General features: G+C 37.1%; 1 protein-coding gene across 2 annotated transcripts in view; it reads right to left on the bottom strand.

The window, feature by feature from the left end:
- The window catches only part of slc9a7 (solute carrier family 9 member 7), a 62868-nt gene extending 43282 nt beyond the window's left edge, over nucleotides 1-19586 (bottom strand). For both annotated transcript variants that reach the window (XM_065272764.2, XM_065272765.2), the window contains exons 1-6: nucleotides 19228-19586; nucleotides 10103-10305; nucleotides 9223-9300; nucleotides 1451-1527; nucleotides 542-654; nucleotides 304-409 (exon numbers count right to left, since the gene is read on the bottom strand). In XM_065272764.2, coding sequence (XP_065128836.1) covers nucleotides 304-409; nucleotides 542-654; nucleotides 1451-1527; nucleotides 9223-9300; nucleotides 10103-10305; nucleotides 19228-19513 — 863 coding nt within the window. In that variant the 5' untranslated portion in view covers nucleotides 19514-19586. The remainder of the gene's footprint in view (nucleotides 1-303; nucleotides 410-541; nucleotides 655-1450; nucleotides 1528-9222; nucleotides 9301-10102; nucleotides 10306-19227) is intronic.
- Nucleotides 19587-20227: the final 641 nt, after the last annotated feature.

The following is a 20227-nucleotide window of genomic DNA, read 5'->3' as shown; positions in this document are numbered from 1 at the left end:
CAGTTTTGCTGTAATATCTTGACAAGGATCACTAAATCTGTAGTGGGGGGAAAATGTAAGAAATGTGGTCATTTTGTCCAAAAGGGGGAGTCAGAGTGCCACTAAAAGGATTTTTGCAAGTGCTGCAGTCATTATTAGCCTTTACTATCCAATAAAAGAGGGAGAAATTCCCTCAACACACACACTTACAGAACTGACAATGTGGGAAACCCTGCCAACTGCTGCAGAAAACACCATGATGTTTTTCCCTTTCTTCCAAAAACAGAAGGGGAACTAGAAAGTGTGAAGTAAAAGTAGACTTACGATGACAGGACGATGGAGACTGCGTCGTTCATTACACTCTCTCCAAACAGCAGTGCATAAAGATCACCGTCGACATGAAGCTCATTAAAGATTGCAAGAACAGTGACTACAACCACACACAAAGGCAAAAAAATTATGCATCTACAACAGCTGCAGTCTTAAATAAGATCACTTACATATCAGGAGGAAATTAGTAATATGTTAAAAAAGAAAATACAGGCATAGAGAGATGGTGTACCTGGATCTGTGGCAGATATGATGGCACCAAAGAAGAGGCAGTCTGTGTAGTAAAACTTGTCGGTGAGTTGACCCAAAACCTGCATCAGTTTCACCACACCATACATGAGGTTTCTTAAATGAAAAACCAAAACAAGGTTTCAGTTACGGCCTTGGCTATATTTGCACATCTAAACAGTACTTTTCTCTGCAGTATGCCGTATGAATATTGTCTGTGTCCATTAAAAGTATGTCACGACTTACGATATTTCAACGATATTTAATCGAAATGTGCAATATACAACATTGCACACTGTAAACAACATGGTATCTAACAATGCAATGAGCTCAACTTGACCATCTATTTTCAAATTTATTCAATGTTTTAAAAGTTTTTACTTTATTAAAAAAAATACTTTTTTATTTAATCAGACTTATTTTCCCATAATTCCATGTGTTATTTCATAGATGTGTTTATAAATTCTTTTAACGGATTGTTATTTTTAATAAAGAAAAACTTTTAACTTAATTTTATCTTCACACTCAACCAGCATCAAATAAAGAAAAACATCTGATGTGGCCAGGAATTCCTCTGCATGTCTGAACCTGCTTCTCATATTATGTCATTGGGCACTTAACAAATACCTTACCTTGCATACTTAAACTTTTCCTCAATGGTTTTGATTATTATGAATACAATCTGCATGCAAGATAAAAATAAAATGCTGCTAAACAGTTAAGATCCGGTACAAAATGCTTCACCACAAGATACAGCTGTCAATATCTATAAACGGACCCATTTCTAGACCCCCCCTCCCAATTTTCCCAACCCACCTGAATAAACACAACACACATTCTCTGACGCTTTCACAGCTCATCCCACAGTCTATGAACTGTGTAGTTAGAAATATTGTGAACTATAGGGACTTACCCAATGACAAAACAGGAAATGGCAGTGCCCAGAAAAGCGTAAGTTATAATGGACCCCAGGTTTCTGAAGAAATGTCTCTGGAGAAACATGGTGGAGCATGTTAATATATAATAGTATCACAGTTGTCAGTGTTATAAAGCTTCAATGCATTTAGCAGACAGTCCAAAATTATATTTACATTTATGCATTTGGCAGATGCAACTTGCATTGCATTACAAGGTATACATTAAAGGTGCACTGTGTAACTTTTAAAAAGATTTCTTGACAGTAATGCAATATAATATACATAACTATATTATCAGTGGTGTATAAAGACCTTACATAATTAACTGTTATGTTTTTTAGTACCTAATAATACGCCGTTTTATCTACATACACAGCGCGTCCTCTTACATGGGAGTTGCCACAAAGTTTTTACAGTAGCCCTAAACTGACAAACTATCCTGCAGAGCGCGTTTTGTCCCTACGTTGTCTCAGACATTGACATGTTCGTCCTGTGGCAGCTACTGTAGCTTCTCTTTGCGTTTTGAAATGAATTTTGGTTGCAACTTGCGATCTCACCAGTAAAAAACCCACAATATACCTTTAAAGCAACACTAAAGAGTTTTTGCTCTTTGCTCCCCCTACAGGTTAGAAGCGTAATTGTCCATTACCACTATCATAAATATTGCAGCATAGCTGGCTCTGATTGGATTGTAGGTCTGCCGTAAAGCAAGTTTTTGTAGTTTTTACTCAAACTACAGGACCGCGACCCGGCGGTTGGAAACTTCTTTAGTGCGGTTTTGGCCGATTGAGGGCTGCAAAGCAAATGTGAAAGTGCCGTTCACCTTGTTTCAAGTGAATGGACCACTGAAACTTTTTTGGAAACGTTATTTTAAGGTTAAAAAAACACTTTGGTGTTGCTTTAAATCAGTATGTGTGTTCTCTGGGATCACACCCATGACCCTTATGCTGCAAATGAACACCTCTTCCAAATAAGTTCCAGACATTTAATTCAAATCAAAACAGATAATACTAATACAGTTAAAGGAACAGTATGTAGGATTGTGGCCAAAACTGGTATTGCAATCACAAAACTTGTGGCTAAAACTGGTACTGCAATCACACAACTGATGGCCAATACACAAAATGACAACATAAACATCAGTTGAGGGCTGCAACTCCACTTTTTAAATGACAATATCCTGGCCAGACCACTGTTGTCAGTGATATAAGTATTTGAAATGAAAATGATTTCCTAATGTCTAGTGACATACCAGGGCTATTTTATGATTAATTGATATAAATTTCTTACATACTGTTCCTTTAAAGGCGGAGTGCACAATGTTTGAAAAACGCTTTGGAAAAGGAAGTCGGGCCGACTACCAAAACACACTTGTAGCCAATCAGCAGTAAGGGGCGTGTCTACTAACCGACATCCTTGCCGGGGTTGCGCATATGTGGGGCGGGTCTATAAAAAGAAGGTCCAGATTCTTTTGGGGTAGGCTCGTGTATGTTTAAGTGATTTCAAATATCAACATTGGCTTTCAAACATTGTTCACTCCACCTTTAACACGAAAATACAAAATTTAAAGAAACAGAACCAAACCAGTAAAATTGCACAGCATCATTAGTCACAGAAATCTGACCTTACTCTGCCTATTTTTAAATGGTAGGTGTATACTTGACATATGGCCTTACAAATACGACAGGTCTGTTTTTATCTTCAGTTTGCACATAGATTTTCCTGTACGAGTTCCTGTGTGAGTGTCTGTCACAGGACACTGAGTCACTATGTTGGTCAAAAGTTAAGTGACTACTGGATCATTTGATTTAAGACATCTCATAGACTTTTTTATTGTAAACTCCTACACTGCAATGTAAAACTATTCAAATCTCAGCCTAAGTATTTATTTATAGCAGTTTCTTACAGCAGAAATGTTTTGTTTGTGTGAAATTGTTTTCTGAGCTTGGTTGCACATCAGTGAACTCCGAGTAGAAAACTTGGTCTGTGGAATGACGTGTGTGAACTCTAGGTATGATTCACAAAAGCAATCCATTCTGACTTGAGAAAGTAAACGGATGTTGACATATAATAATTTTCACCTTTTCCTGCAAATAGTCACAATTATTAGAGTATGCATCTTTCAATTAGAGGGGAGGGAAAAAATAGATTCTTAGATGCATTGCGATGCGGGAGGTGGATGATTCTGAATCGATTCACAAATGTCAAAAATCGATTTTCTGAAAAAAAAATTCTAATAAAGTAATATTGACGAAATGCAAAATGCAGAACTCTGAGGCGCGGAGGTGCAGCGCCCATACAGTCTGTGGCGTGCACATAAAAAACAGAGACGCAATCCGAAGCAATGGCTGAGCGCGAAATACAAATACCCTCCTCATTAAAAGCTGACTACACAAAAAATCTGCAGAATTCAAACATAAATGTGATTTGTTAAAAGTAAAATATATACTTACAAATATATTTAAACGTCACAAATACAACTCTGCCTGTTCATTTGTGGAGCGCTTTTACAGAATAAATGTGAGTAGTTCAGATGCAAAATCCTAAGTGGGACATGTTTTCTTACAAAAGAGCATTTTTTTATCAGGCTCTTATGTTAAGGTTCACTTTAATGCCAATGAGAAGGTTATTAGTAAGTAATTGCAATGCCTTATTTTCACAAATGTCACTTTTTGTCATTTCATTGGTATTTAACAAATTTGACTGTCTTTTGGTGTAAAACCTTCTAAGTGCATGCAAGCTTTTTTAGCAAAATTCAATTCTTTGGACTAGGGCTGGGCGATTCGTCCCCATAAAAAAATCTGAGATTTTTTTTATAAAAAACTCGATTTACGATTCGAATCGATTTTTTTTCCCCGACCCCATTTAAAACAAAATAATTGCAAACTGTATATATTTTTAAAATATATATTTATTATATTTAATTAAAATGCATCAACAAAAAATTGCGAAGGAATGAAGATTGGCGAATGCAAAATGTATGTCAGTGTTTCCCACAGATCTGAAATTTACTTGTGGTGGTAGCTGGTGAAAAGGGCAATCATTATAATCCACCGACAAAAAATGGTCTACTATACATGTGACACAGAACTAATAATGTGTGACACAACACAATACTTTGAATTATTGAACATTAATATTAATTTCACATTATAGTTCATTAATCTAACCACCCCAAACTTTCTTTGTCATGAACAAAGCTGACACTGTTTGTCAAAGCACCACGAAAACACTTTCTGTTTTTGCACTGGTATATGAAGCAATTTGACGACCCCTTTTATCAAACTCAATATATACAATACTATGTACAGTATATTAAAAGACAGTGCAGGTCTATAGATTATAAATGTGACTGATGTTATAATGGTAATAATTTCTAGAGATAGGCACTTTTACTGCTTCTGCTTTCTATTTCTCTTTTGCCGATTAAAAAAGCTTAATCCACTCATTATTTCAGATTTAAAAGTTTACTTGCTGTCCTGATGACAGACTTTACATTACAGCTTAGCGTTTTTTTATATCCTGAGTCAGCTTTAGCTTTGCTCGTTCAGTGCAATGGGCTTGACATTAGCACTGCTTTTTGCTACAATCTCTGTGCAAACTTTTTAGATTTTAGAAAAGATATGGTCTATTAATAGTATAGATTAGATTATAAAAAATGGATTAAAGAAAATGCAGCGCGTGGGCGCAACAAGAGCCAGTTGTCATCACCATAGAAACCGGAGGCACGCTGAAACTTCACTCGAGCTTTAGGTAGCGCTCACGGCAGTTCTCCGGTCGAATCGGGTTTTACACACAATATTAATCATACTTGGGACTCAAAGTAATAAACTAGGACCGACCCGGACCAGACTGACCATTTCTAATATAAACCCGGAACCGTACGGGTCCTCTCAGGGAAGAAAGACCTCTAATGGTAAAACTCTGCTCAAGTTCAGAAACATAAAGGATACAATGTGACACTGAGCTTGCTTCGCGTCGCACCCAATTCATTGAGAAACGAAGAGCACGTGAACGGACACTCAACGGGAGAGACACAACGTGCTTGCACGCAAAATGAAGCCAACTTGGATGCTATAAACACATACAGTATGCACATAAGCATATGCGACCATTTTGGTCGCAGTGTAGTTCCCTGGCTGCTCAGTTACCTCAGTATGTGCTGCAGTTGATCCAGTTTGCCGCGCTGGATGATGAGTTTATGATGCGCTGGATAATGAGTTTATGACGCGTGCATCTTCACGGGCTCTCTCAACAAAACACGGGTCATCCAGTCGAGTTCAGAAAATACGGAAATTCGTAAAGTGATTTTTTTTCCTGGGCGGGTCCATTTTACCTGGGCGGAATGCCCAGTAGAGCCTATGTTTGGGAAACACTGTATGTACTGCTCTATACTGCAGAGGGGGAGAAAAAAATCTAAAAAAAAATCGATTTTTTTAAAATATGAATCGATTTGACCTGCCAACTCGATTTTAAAATCAAATCGATTTTTTTTCCCAGCCCTACTTTGGACAATATATAGTAGCAATTGCATAATCACTAAAGATGCAACTTGAATGTTATCCACAGTCGGCTTGTGCGCCATTGTTCATCCAATTTGTCTTTCGTGCACTTAGAGGACTTTGCTGAAAAATCGACATTTAAAGGCGGAGTCCATGATGTTTGAAAGCCAATGTTGATATTTGAAATCACCTAAACAAACACGCCCCTACCCCAATAGAATCTGGACCTTCTGTTGATAGACCCGCCCCACACACACGCAACCCGGCATTTGATTTGATTGGCTATAAGTGTGTTATGGTAGTCGGCCCGTCTCCTTTTCCAAACCGTTTTTCAAACATCGTGGACTCCGCCTATAATGGATTTTGCCAACAAACCTGTATTTCTGAAAGGCCTGAGATCGGGATTAAATGGATTTGAAGCAAAGGTATTTGATGAATGTATAATATGTGCCGAGAGCTTTCGGCTAATATCATTATCTCATTCTTGACGTTTTGCATCTTAACCTTGTTGTTGTTAGTATTGTTAGTATCACTCTCTGCATTTATTTGTGAATTATAATCTCTTTATTTGGTAATAGGCAACAATTCTGATCCATACTAAATTCAATAATATAGTATATTATAAAATATACTATAGGGATGGGCACAAGTACTCGATTGCTCGAGTACTTACTCAAACGTGGCATCAACGATCGATCATGAAAACGATGATCGTGTGGGTTTATTTTTTTTTGTGGTTATAGCGGCATTTGGATGTCTGGTTAGCATTACAAGCGCCTGTGGTAGTAAAGACTGGGTGCGTGTTTGAAGTCGTGTTGAGCTGCGCAGACCACCGTATGACATCAGTACCATGCATAATTCAAAAACAAACAGATAAGTCAGTTTCCTACACGAACCCGGGCCGCGGCAACCCGCCGATCTACACAGCGCCGTGAAGCAGAACACACCTCACATCACTGAGGCACTATGGTTTAGAAGGATGAAGTGTTTTTCCGATTCAGGACACAGCTAACGTTAATCGCTAAAATGATAGCAAATGACTTAAAGCTGCTAAATGTTATGAAGCTTGTGCTTGTGTTTTAAATCGCTCCTTTATGATTATGGTGCACATCCACAATAGGAGTTAAACTTTCTGTTCAGTACATAACTTAGTTTAAGTCTTGTATTTTGTGCAGATAGATGCACGTTGTATAATACATCTATGTTGAATCAAGACTAGATATTATGTGCATCATATAGAAAGCACTTCAGTTTGTGTTTATTAACCTTTTAGGTTTCACTTCCTCACAAAGCTATTCCTGTTAGAGGTTTCTGTTAAAAACATTTAATTCATTAATAATTTAGTATGTGTTCATTTTTCTGTCATAGTTTCTTCAAAATTAAGTTTTATTTGAGTGTTTTAATAAAAATATGTTCTTTTCACAATGGCCTACATGCCCCGCCCCTTTTGATTGCCCCAGTTAATCGAGTACTCGTTTTTCAGACCTACGGATTAATCAATTAATTAAGACCACTTTATGAAAGATTTGATCCACTTCAAATGTTAACTAGTGTAGTATAACAAAAACTGCAACCACAGCCTACAACATTAGTAATCATCATCTGACCCTAACACAATGGCACAGATTAATCTTAAAAAATTGAAAACTATCGGAGCCGATGTTGTTGTGGGCAGCGCTCCGACATTTTCGGCGCATGACTTCGATTCCTTGCTCTTGGTCATCCCATACCCCTCTCTCCTCCCTGTACTTTCCTCTCCTTAATCACTCTCAAATAAAGGCAAAAAAAGCCAAAATAATAAAATAAAAACTACTGCCCAATCCCTGTGGTCTCTCTTCCTGCCCCCCAAAAATCTGCAAAATCTCACATGTGCAGTTTTTCTCCATTCTCTTGTCTCATAAAATAGCATATTACAAAGAAAGGAAACAATAAATGTAGCCTTGTGTGTGTGTTGCTGGCAAAAACCCATTCCTCTCACTTCCTCAAGCCTCCCTGCTCACTCAGCACTATGTGAAACTTCACATCTCTGGAATCCAGAAGCCATAAGCATGATATTCACCTGACACACACACACTACAGTTTAAGGCAATAATACATGTGCACATACTGTATGTACAGTGCATTTTGTTGTGAAACCAGATAAACAGTGCAATCTACTATACTGTGATGTTGTATTTGACTTGCCAATGTACAATAAATCATATTTTATATGAAAGCTCTGTACTTCTATATCACGCAGTTTAAACATGTACTGCTGTGTACTTGGACGTCAAACATTTAAATCTGTCTTTAAAGGGCACATTATTCCCATTTTTTCAAGATATACTGTAAGTCTCAGGTGTGCCTAAAATGTGTCTGTGAAGTTTCAGTTCAAAATACCACACAGATAATGTGTTAAAGCATGTCTAAAATTCCCCTTTTTGGGTGGGAGAAAAAAGCTCATGTCTGTACCTTTAAATGCAAATGAGCTATTGCTCCTCATTCCCATACCAACAGACAGTTGCACTTTTAGTTAAAATAGATGTGATTCTTGTGAATACAGTCTTAGACAATAGTCTCTTTAGCCACATTAGTGCTACAGTGTGCAAACACATTAAGCAAAGCTTTTAGGTAAAATCAACAAATTCGTCAGTGGCTGTGGGAGAGGCTTTTTTGTGATGTCACATTAACAAGAGAATTAAAAAAAGAAGTACAGGGTGGATTTTTTCATTAAGGTTGTTGTGTTCACACACTGCCAACACACATTTATGTCCAAACACCTTATAAAAGTGGATTTTGCATAATATGTGCCCTTTCATAATAAGCAATTCAGACTAACAAGCAATGCTTTTTGGTTTATAACAGTACTTCTGTGTGTAGGTTTTATGTCAATACGGTTTCCTGCCAAAGAGCTTTGTAATAGTTCCATAAATAGGCTCAAGAAAGACTGTAAGCCATTGATTAAAAGGTCACGAGGAGCAATAAAGCTAAACGCTAAAACCAAACCAATTTGCACAAAGGTCAAGGTTTGACTGCACATTAAAATAAGCACACTATAGTTCACTACGCACTTTAGAGGATGCCAGTCACTCAGGCATCTGATCTGAATCACACTTGTGCCCTGCGGTTAAACTTTCACTTGAGAACAACGGAGAGGGAATAAATATCAGGTTGCCTCTTATCTAACAATTTACTAATGTAGAGAAATAATAAAGCCATTAAAGATGAACGCTCCACTGAACAGGCAAGTGAAACCTACTTATTCAAAGAAAGAAGGTCACTCATACCTTTTTGAGGCTGTATCCAGCGTGAAATATGATGGGAGGTAGCAGGATGTTGAAGAACACCTCTGGGTCAAAGGTCACCTGCAAGCAAATTTCATTGGTGTTTATTTGTGCAGATTTCTCAAATTTCAAAAGGTTTTATATCACTTATCGCATTTAGATGTTTTTGAAGATATGAAAACATTAAACACAGTAGTTACCCTGAAGAAGGCCATCTGTGCCGCTAGGCCTGGGTTGCTGCTCAGTTTAAGGTTTTTAAATGAAATATAGCCATTTTTAAATAAAGGCTTTTTATAACACTTTTTTGAATATGAAGAGTGCCTTAGATCCCCTTTTTTTTGAAGTTTTGTATACCCCATAACAAAGAGCACCTTCAATTTTTGCAAAAATTGTCAAAAATTAATTCTGCCATTTCTGAGCACTTTGGATTTTTCCTTATTTCACAGTAGTTAACTGTTTTACATCTAAATGAGTGTTTTTAATCTTGTTAAAGAACTGGTGAAATGTTTCCATACTGATGTATTTAATATTACAACACCAGGTCGAGGGTGTAGATACGGTTTAAACAGGGAGGTATCGTGTCAGCAGTACATGTTTTCATTAATCATCGGTGAATGTAAATGCTAGTTTGGATTATTGGGGGAGTTACTTCTTTAAAATTTAAAGAAGGGGGACGTTCTTATTCGTGAGATCATTTTAAATGAGAAATTCCTGTAAACCTCTCCCTGTGAATAAGAGTTGTTGATATTTTTGTCCAATATTCTTGAAAGGAAGTAGTTAAGTTTTTAAATATGCATGTTTATGTGCTAAAGTTTACTTTGTCAAAGGTTAAACTTACACAACCATATAGATTTATCTTTAAGTTTATGTATGCTTTATTTACCTTACGTAACATGTCATCTTGCTCCACATTGTGGATCTCTCTGGAGTTGATCTCGCCTTTCAGCGTGTACTCGAAAAACTTTCCGCTAACGTTGAGAAGCAGCGTGCTGACGGGTCCCTCTTTCAGCGAGCAGCTTGGTGGAGTTTTATTATGGTAGCTGGTGGAGGGGATGCCATACCGCAAAATAACACCCACCAAAAGACCTGCCCACAAACAGACCAAAAAAAAGATACATTGCTCACATATGCATATCAGGACAGGACTAGATTACAATTCTGACTCATTTTTGAGTAAAACACACCCAGATATACACAATTTGTCTTGAAAAAGTCAAGTAAGAAAAATGTATTATGTCAGGCACACACATGAGCTCAAGAGGAATATTTTTGTATCTTACAATACTTTTTAACAGTTAAATGAGAAAAAACTAAATCTATTTCAGTAGGTTAAATTTCCTCCACTATTAACACTTTGTATTTTTAACATGTCAACTTCTATCTTAACCAATAGAGTTGAAGTCTGGAGCGGGACTACCTGTTTATCACTCCAAGATGAGACTGGGGTTTAAGGGGTGCTACGAGTGTTTTGTAACATGCAATAACATGCAGTGGTGGAAAAACTGAGCATTAAGCCTTTAAATCACATTTAAACATTCATTTCTGTTTGATGACATGGAGGAGAGATATAGGGTGAATTCCAATTGGAAGTGATCACCCCAATGCCCTATTCCCTTTTAAAGATCAGAACGTCCTGTTTCCAAGGTCTCTACAAGGGCACAGAAACACCATTTGGAAATCACCCATAATAAGTCGTCTACTTTGTAAAATCTTTGGATGGTATTTCAACCCAGTCTCATAGATTAGCATATAAATTGTGAAAATCGTGCCATACGTACACCAAATTGCAATTTTGCAGTGCATATGATACGCCAATCCTTCCCATTGACTTAAACGGCACTTTTTTTGTCGCTTTATTTATTGGTTTCTTTTTTTTGCTATTTTTTACCATTGTCGCTTGGGTTTAGGGTTGGAACAACTTTGTAACATAAAAATTACATCCTAACCCAGGTCCCAGACCCCAATTTTAACCCCAACTCCAAGCGACCATGGCTTAAAAATAGACAAAAACATGGAGAAATCTTAATATTAATTAACATCCTTAAGCAAACCCTAAACCCCAAGTGAAAATGGTTTAACAAACAGAAAACAATTTAGAAACCAATAAATAAATCAACAAAAAAGATGCGCGCTGTTTAAGTGAATGGGGAGGGCTGGTGTATCAAATTGGAATTTGGCATATGTATTGCACAATTTTCACACTTCGTGCTATTTATATGCATTTACATGAGACTGGGTGGGGTATTTCCATACAAGTAGTACACCAGGGGAAGTCAAGTGCATGCAGAGTATAGGCTAAAGATCAGAAACAAGAACAGAGGTAAAAAGCACCAATCTCACAACCTTATTTTAAATGCAACCACAACACTAATGGCCCTATCTTACACCTGACACAATGCGAATCCAGGTGCAATGCAAGTTGTTTTTTGCTAGTTTTAGCCCACGAAGTTATCATTTAAAATTCCAGCGCCTTGTGGTTTAAATAGCAAATGCACTTGCGCCCATCCGTTCGCACCCATGGGCGTGTTTGCTCTGGAAATGAGATGTGTTCTGGCGCGTTTCTATTTTGTGGAAACTTAAAACGATTGCAACAATGACCAACTAAAATCTGGTCTAATGGGGCGCACAGCCGTACTCAAACATACCAAATATTAAAAATGAAAAGATTATAATGTAAAAGAGTATTATTGTGTACATAAAGATAAAACTGCTTATGTCATTATAATCGATAGTCATTGCATGTTCCAAATTTACCTATTTAAAGTAATGACGAATGCAGATCCGTTTCCTCTATGGAGAATTGTTTGTTTTTGCAAATTCGGCCATGTAAATATTAAATCCGCAATGGTGCTTGCAAAACTGGCTTTTAATAGGATTAGGAGATGAGACTCTGATTGGTTTATTGCACAATACAGCTAAAACCAATGACTTAATAGGCACAACCCTTTTGGACAATGCGCCTGGTCGCTGACCATTTTTTCCGTCGTTAAACTAGCAAAAGTGGATTCAAACACACTCATGTGATTCTTACGAAATTAGACTTATGAGGTGTCATGAAACATTTTGATAAACAAAATTAAATGCTATCAAAATGAGAAGCATACAGTTACAAACATCTCTTCATGTACTATTTTGCACATGATTTCAAATGACATCATACAAACCAATTTTGTTGTTTATCATTACCGCAACGTGTTCATGACTGGATTTGGGTTTACATGAAATATTTATAATAAAAAAAATCTAAAAAATAAAAAGCTTCAGTGCATGTTATACTATAAACATTTACCGTAAAGAAACATGTGGTATTTGGTAATCATTGGTAAATGTAGAGACAATAATGAGGAATATAAATGTGTCCAAGACCAATTTTCTCATCCTCCGCAACAATTTTCAATCATTGTTTAAAAACATAAAAAAAAATAGTTGGAAAGGACATAATTGACTGTGACACTCAAAATGGCTACAGGTAAGCAGTTCTTATTTTTTCTCTCCAGATAAAAGTTAAAATTTTGTTTGTCATAGTACCTAGACAACTTTTTAGTTCTCATTACCGAAACATGAGTTTGTAAATGCATATATTTAATGTAATATCATGTTGCGGTAATGGTAATTTTTGATAATGAAAATCAATTTTTTTTAAATAATTCTATATAAATCAAAATACTGACCTTCTTGTCTGTCAAAACTGGACTTAATTTGTGAGAAAATCTGTAAAATTTTTAGTGAAACATTTTAAAGTGAATTGTGCAACATCTGCACCAGAATATTACAAAAACGACTGTTGTAGAACAGATATATTCCACCCATTTACAATAGGGCAGTCAATTTGTGCCAGATAGTCCCTCCCCACAAATTCGGAAAAAAATCGTGGCATGTAACCATTTATAAACAAAAACATGTAGAATGACAGGCCTGCCCTGATCATTCAATAAATATACAAAAATGAACTGTATGTAAATTCACATGCCAATACCAAAATCTTTGCATAAATGTGGGGCATAAGCCGGAATGCCCAGACAGTGTAATATTTAGGCTACAGCTAAAAGGACGACAAACAGTCAAGCCCTATGAATTCATAATGTTTTCTTCAGCAAATCATCTCATATTAGAGTAACAGCAAGACTTATGTCTGCAGTGTAACTGAATTAGTTTGTGGGGCAAACGGTATGAGACAGTATGTATGCATGTAACCACAATGCTTCTGTGCTCATCAGTGTGTACAAATAGTCTCGAAACTGAACATACAGAAGATGCGATTTTATAACAAACACAATGAGCTGTGTTTCAACCACTGTGCTCCTAGGCTAAATGAGCATGTGCAAGGCCTTAATAATTGGGTTAGCATTACATTTAGAAGCAGGCAAAGGCAATGAGTTCCCTCGGACATCTCGCAACCAATCAGAATCTGGCTAATGCAGCTTAGTGGTTTCGTCCAGTGCACTGTTCAGTGTGTTACTGTAAACCACTACACGACAGAAATACACCACTGTAAAGAGAGCTTTTGGTGCTCTCCAGAGACAGGTGTGGTGGAGCAAAAAGCCCCTTGCAGCCCTTTCCGAAACACAATGCAGAAAGTATGCAGAAGGAAAACTGAAAACACCACAGTTTACAGAATAAAAAATGCCATCTGTCCAGCCCATGAGCAGGTGTCAGTTGCGAGAGCCAGAACATGTAAACTTGATTGAAAAACAGGTTAAATACATCAACACACAGATTGGCACCTGCTTTATCTTATGTTATGTTGTGCATTATGAATCTTCAAGACATACTGATGATAGACACATGATTAATTAATGGTTAGGAGTAGGATGGGGCAGATTAATAGGACAGAAGCGCATACTGTATCAAAGCTAATTATACACTAGAGAAAGCTCTCATGTTTGATGGATAGCACAGTACAAGATCTGTTTTAAGAGTGGGTAAAGAGCGAGAGTTAGTATAAAAATCGGGAAGTGATACACTGAACTGAATTGGAAAAACAACTGGCTTCGCCCATTTGAAAACTCTGACTGGACATTTATACTGTATATCAGAATGTGTGAAGACAGTATTAGGTCATGTTTACAAGACAACAATGTAGTAAAAAATAGAAAACACTCAAAAAAAATCTCCATGTTTACACTGATCAGAGAAGAGTAAATCCACAGATGGCGATGTTACCTTGTAAAGAAGCACTACAAGTCTGCGCACATACCCATTTGTCTACAGCGGACTATAAAATGCCAACATGTTGTAAACTTTGTTGGAAAAGCGTTAATATACTCAGTATCAAAATAAATTAATAGATCAGAATATGACCCATGCAATTTATCCAGAATCTAAAAACAAAAAGATTGGAAATATGGAAGAAACCTTACAGCATTGCATGCTGTAGAGCATATTGCAATGCAGAGTACACAGTCAAAACACTCCTTTCTCACAGTAACCGGAAATACGTAATCGTCGTGTAAGCGGAGTTCCTGTCAAGCATCAACACACTATAAAAACATAAACCCGGGCAAGTTTAAAATGGATCAAAGAGTCTACACAACTTCGTTAACGGATTTGCCAAATATTACATTTGCTGATGTGACACGACTAATGGAGGAAAACTTTTTCCATGAAGAATTTGTCCATAAATTTCTAGGTAAGTAGAGAGCGAGTCTAACTGTTACTGAACTGTTAACTAAAACGACACATTATAAGTCTCGCCGGATAGCCTGAATCCACTTCTGTCTAACTTCACCATCAACAGGGAATTGATGGAACAGATACGGCTTTTAACATTGCCTTGACTGCGGAGGAAGTAGGTTTCCGCGACGATTGCGTATTTCCGGTCATAAATACGGAAGTTGTGAGAAAGGTCTATACAGTAAAAAGTTTTGAGGGAATATAAATCATTAGATGTTTATAACTATGTGCTAAATGGGCACAGACATAAGAAAAGCTGCCAACTCAATAATTTTTATATTGTGTTTATGTTTAACGGCGGAGTCAATCAGTTTCCATTCAAGTCTATGTGTGTATTTCCACTAACTGCGTTCCGAATCCGTCACAGCTGCGGCCATCCGCAGCCCTCCGGCACAAATACGCAGAGCTTCTATTTTGGCCGGATGCCGGACAGCTCCGCAGGGCGGAGCCATGACTTTATCGCGTGATCATACCTGAATTCGCGAGATCTCTTGTTGTGATCTGGGCTGGTAACATCCCAAAATGTCTTCTATTGAAACTACTGTTAACTTTTTTATTTTATATGCAAAATTCTTCATCCACAAACAAAAATGGCTTAAATTCCCTCTGTAATAGGATCCATTGTCTCATCTCTAAGACTTATAAAAAACTATTTTTGAAATGTAATGATGATTTATTTAAAGATGTGGCTTAAATTATGCACTTTTTCTTACCCATGTATAGAATTTACGACGGTATAGCTTAACCTCATGCAAACCAATTACTGATTGTGATGTTTATTTATCTTTTATATTTTTGTATTGTTACTCAAATTGTCTGTAATTTAACAATGCTTTTCTTTCCCTGAATGTATTTGTACTCTTTATATTTGTTAATAAAAAAATAATAATAAAAAACATCATAATTTAGCGTCATAATGGGCGGAGACAGAACAAGATATCGTGCGATCATCATGTGAATTTGCGAGACCTCATGGGTCCTCGTCACTTCAGCATGCAGCCGCTCTGCAATAAATACGGAACTGGTGGGTATTGGTGGATGGCAGAGTGCGGAGCCGTAACGCAGCGGAGCCGATCTGCAGTAACACAACAAGACAACATTTGTGTTCCTTGTGTAGCCGACTCTATGCTGATTTGCCACCTCCAATTTTCATTTAGTTAGGCCTCCACTTAGCACTGTGACATAATCGTGACATAGGCACAAGGGATGCTTAACGATTAATCGTGATTAATCGTTAGCAGAATAAAAGTTTTTGTTTACATCAAATATGTGTGTGAACTGTGTATAATAACTTTGTATAAATAAATGTACACACATGCATGTATACGTTTTAGAAATGTTTACATGTGTATATACATTTGTATATTTATGTATAATTTATATTATATATAAACATAAATACTTAATATATACATTTTTTTTTCTTAAAATTATACATGAATGTGTTCATATTTATATATATATTAGGGGTGGCACGGTTCACAAAACCCTCGGTTCGGTTCGTATCACGGTTCTATGGTCACGGTTCTCGGTTCAGTACGGTTCTTGTTGTTATTTTTTCTTTAAATTTTTAACACTCCAGAAATGTATTATCTTATTAATGTATTAATTATCCATAATTTAGTATACAGTATTAAAAAAAAAGGTTACACTTTATTTTGATAGTCCACTTTAGACATTCTACTAACTATAAATAACTTTGCAACTACATGTCAACTAACTTTCAATAATTTGCACTTATATGTCAACTAACTGTCATCAGAGTATTAGTAGACTGTAGGGGTTGGGGTTAGGGAAGAGGTTTGGGTTAGTGGAATAAGTTGACATGCACATGCAAAGATACTTATAGTCAGTTGAAAGTATGTTGATATATCATCACAATAAAGTGTTAGTAGATATTAAGCAGAAAGTTTACTAAATCTCTAAAGATTGGTAGTTGATAAGTAGTTGCAAAGTTACTTATAATTAGTAAAATGTCTAAAGTGGACTATCGAAATAAAGTGTTACCAAAAAAAAGTTATATCATGTAATCATGCACAAACTGAATTTGACTTTAAGCACATTATTGGGACCATCCCTGAGGAAAGCCAGGTGAGATTTTGAAACAGCAATAGGGAAGACATTGATGATTTCAACATGCTTTTCATTTATTTGGCAAAAAAGAGAATGTGTATTGCCATCTACATGAACTTATGTGCTTTTTTAGCACACAAAGATAACTTGCATTTATTAAAATGCCAACTTCAGTGTAGCTCTTAGATTTATCACTGAGAGGCTGCTTAAATGCAGAGAGTATATGTGGACGAGAGAGAAACATAACCTTTACACTTGTAATATTTAAATCCGTCTCTTTTGTCCACTTTTGACCACTTCTGTCCTGATTACTTTGAGGGGCAATTTATGAAATAAGATCGCGCAACTTTCACACGCTAGCAAAATGAAACTACGCGGAAATCAGCCGCTTTAATTTTATCAATGAAAGGCTAAAAATAGCGCTAAAGACGTAAAACAGTACCTCAGATTAGATAAATGGTCGGAGAGAAGGCGGTCTCCTGTGGCTGTTTGAGCACATTCAACCCATAGACTGCAGTTCTATCTATTGTTTTATTTCCGCTGTCATCATAGGTAACATGAAATAAAAATATGTTTCCACACACCAAACTTATACGACGCTGGCGCATCCTCCAACTGCGGTCAGACTTACTTTTCTCTCCCACTTGCCATTTCTATACGTAACATAACCTGCAGTACTTATACTCCAAACCAGTCACCTCTTCTTTCGCGCGAAAGGGAAACACGCTATCTGAGGTCACATACAGGGCATGAGACTACATTGCGCATGCCATGAACCGTTGAACCGTGCGGTACACACGCGCCCCGAACCGAGACGAGCAAACCGAACGGTTCGGATTTTTTTCATGGACCGTGCCACCCCTAATATATATACATATTTATTATACACAGTTTACACACATATTTGATGTAAACAAAAACTTTTATTCTGCTAACGATTAATCGCGATTAATTGTTTAGCATCCCTTATAGGCACTAATAACCATATAGATTCTTTTTTGATAGCTGGATTCACTTTCTGGAGTTTTTAAAATGGGGTGCTATCCAATGCCATTACAAAGCTAAACAAAGCCAGGATATTATTTAATTTACCCTCTTAAAAATAAAGGTGCTTCACTATGTCATAGAACAACCTTTATGTCTAAACGATTCTTTAAAGGGGACATTTCACAAGACTTTTTAAAGATGTCAAATAAAAAGAGTATGTATGTTAAGTTTTAGCTCAAAATACCATATAGACAATTTATTATAACGTGTTGAAATTGCCGGTTTGAAGGTGTAAGCAAAAATGTGCCGGTTTGGGTGTGTCCTTTTAAATGCAAATAAACTAATCTCTGCACTAAATGACAGTCCCGTGGTTGGATAGTGTAGATTAGGGGGGGGGCGATATTATCCCCTTCTGACATCACAAGGGGAGCCAAATTTCAATTACCTTTTTTCACATGCTTGCAGAAAACGGTTTACCAAAACTAAGTTACTGGGTTGTTCTTTTTTACATTTTCCAGGTTGATAGAAGCACTGTAGACCCAATTATAGCACTTAACATGTAAAAAGTCAGATTTTCATGATGTCCCCTTTAAAGCAGCTGAAGCACCTTTCTGTTTTAAAAAAGGTTTGGTGATCACCATATGCCATTAGAAAAGTGCTCACTATATTGGCATAGCAACATAAAGCCTTGAAATCCCACGTCTGCATCATTACCTTCACCCTCAACATACTGTAAAACACATGTGCAATATTATAGTTTTGTTGCTATGAGCTGATCTAAGATCGTTTACTCAGAGCCTGTATGAAAAATTCAAGGGACCTGTAAATTATGCAATGTCACATTATGCAAAACGCGATGAGTTGCATCTGGATCATGTGTCAGACATTATAGTACATTCTAGAATATGAATATATTCAACATTCCCAGCATGAATACGAAAGGCTGTAACACAACGATATTCGGTCCATCAGGTTCTCATTAGCATTCGTTCAAGCTAGCAAACAGGCTACGGAGGCTCACTCATACGAGGCTTAACGTTAGCTAAGCGTTTACATGATGGCTGTGTCTCAAATTCAAGCACGTTGCCAACCTAAAAAGCAAATGCGCAAAAAAACATGCGCACGCGATATCTAAATAATGAGTCAGCTTTCAGCTTAGATAAATGGTACCCAAAATGCCGTCTAGGTCGTCGTCAGCTGAGTAAAATTAAAGACACAACACGCGTCTTTGCATTAACATGAAAAAATACTCATAAAAATACACTTATTTCTCACCGTATATCATCGCGAGGCCGGTCTCGTGAAGGAAGCGCACTCTTCTGTGTTTGAAGAGCCATATCGTGAGGATTGTGAGTGTCAAAAGCAAAATAAATGTGAGTAAATTCACGCTGTCCTGCCTGTGACTTTCCTCTGCCTCTTTCTCCGTGGCAAGTTCCTCCATGCCGCTGTCATCTGCTCTTATCCGACAGACTTGGCTCAAAATCAACGTCAAAATGGGAATTAGGGAGCTATGTCCTAATATATATGCTGTCCATGGCTTTGTTGCTGTGGCCGCCTCCATGGTGCAGCAGAGGATGCTGGTGGTGGCGCGGGTTTCCTCCTCGCTGCTTCAGCTGCGTCAGGTAGTCAGAGAGAATAATGAGGCATCAGAGCAGCTCAGGCTCTTAAAGAGACATGCACACTGATAGGCTACTCAGCAGAAACGTAAATATACAATGTGGATACAAAATAATTAATTTTTAACATCTATAGGTAGGTTAGGTTTATAAATTTAAACATAGAAGAGTTAAGGTGCATCAGATCTTAAAGGATTCGTTTATCAGATAATGAAAATTCTCTCACAATTTACTCATCTTTATTCAATCCCAGATGTAAGCTCAAAATATTGATATTTTCCATCACAAATGTATTGTTTCACTTCAGAAGACATTTATAAACTCAATGCAGTCTTTTGGATTACTTTAATGATAAATGTATATGGTTTTAGGGACCTTCCACATTCTGTATCCATACAACTATTGCTTCACTCCAGTGGCGAAGCCAGAAATGTTCAAGTGGGTGGGCCTTTATAAAACAGGGTGGGCAAAGCATAGAATGTACATAAATTGGGGGCGTGCACAACAAAGTGTTTACGCCCATGGCCGGCGTATGTTTTTTTTTCCCAATGTAAGCGCTGCTTTTTTCAAAACAGCCAGCAGCTGTCCGTTTTTTCCGCGCTGTGGTCTAAAAATATTCAACTCTGGATGAAAAGCTCAGCTCGTCAATGTAAGTTCTC

This window comes from Paramisgurnus dabryanus, chromosome 7, assembly GCF_030506205.2.
Source record: "Paramisgurnus dabryanus chromosome 7, PD_genome_1.1, whole genome shotgun sequence".
Classification (NCBI taxonomy): domain Eukaryota; kingdom Metazoa; phylum Chordata; class Actinopteri; order Cypriniformes; family Cobitidae; genus Paramisgurnus; species Paramisgurnus dabryanus.
This window is presented reverse-complemented; position numbering and strand designations above follow the sequence as displayed.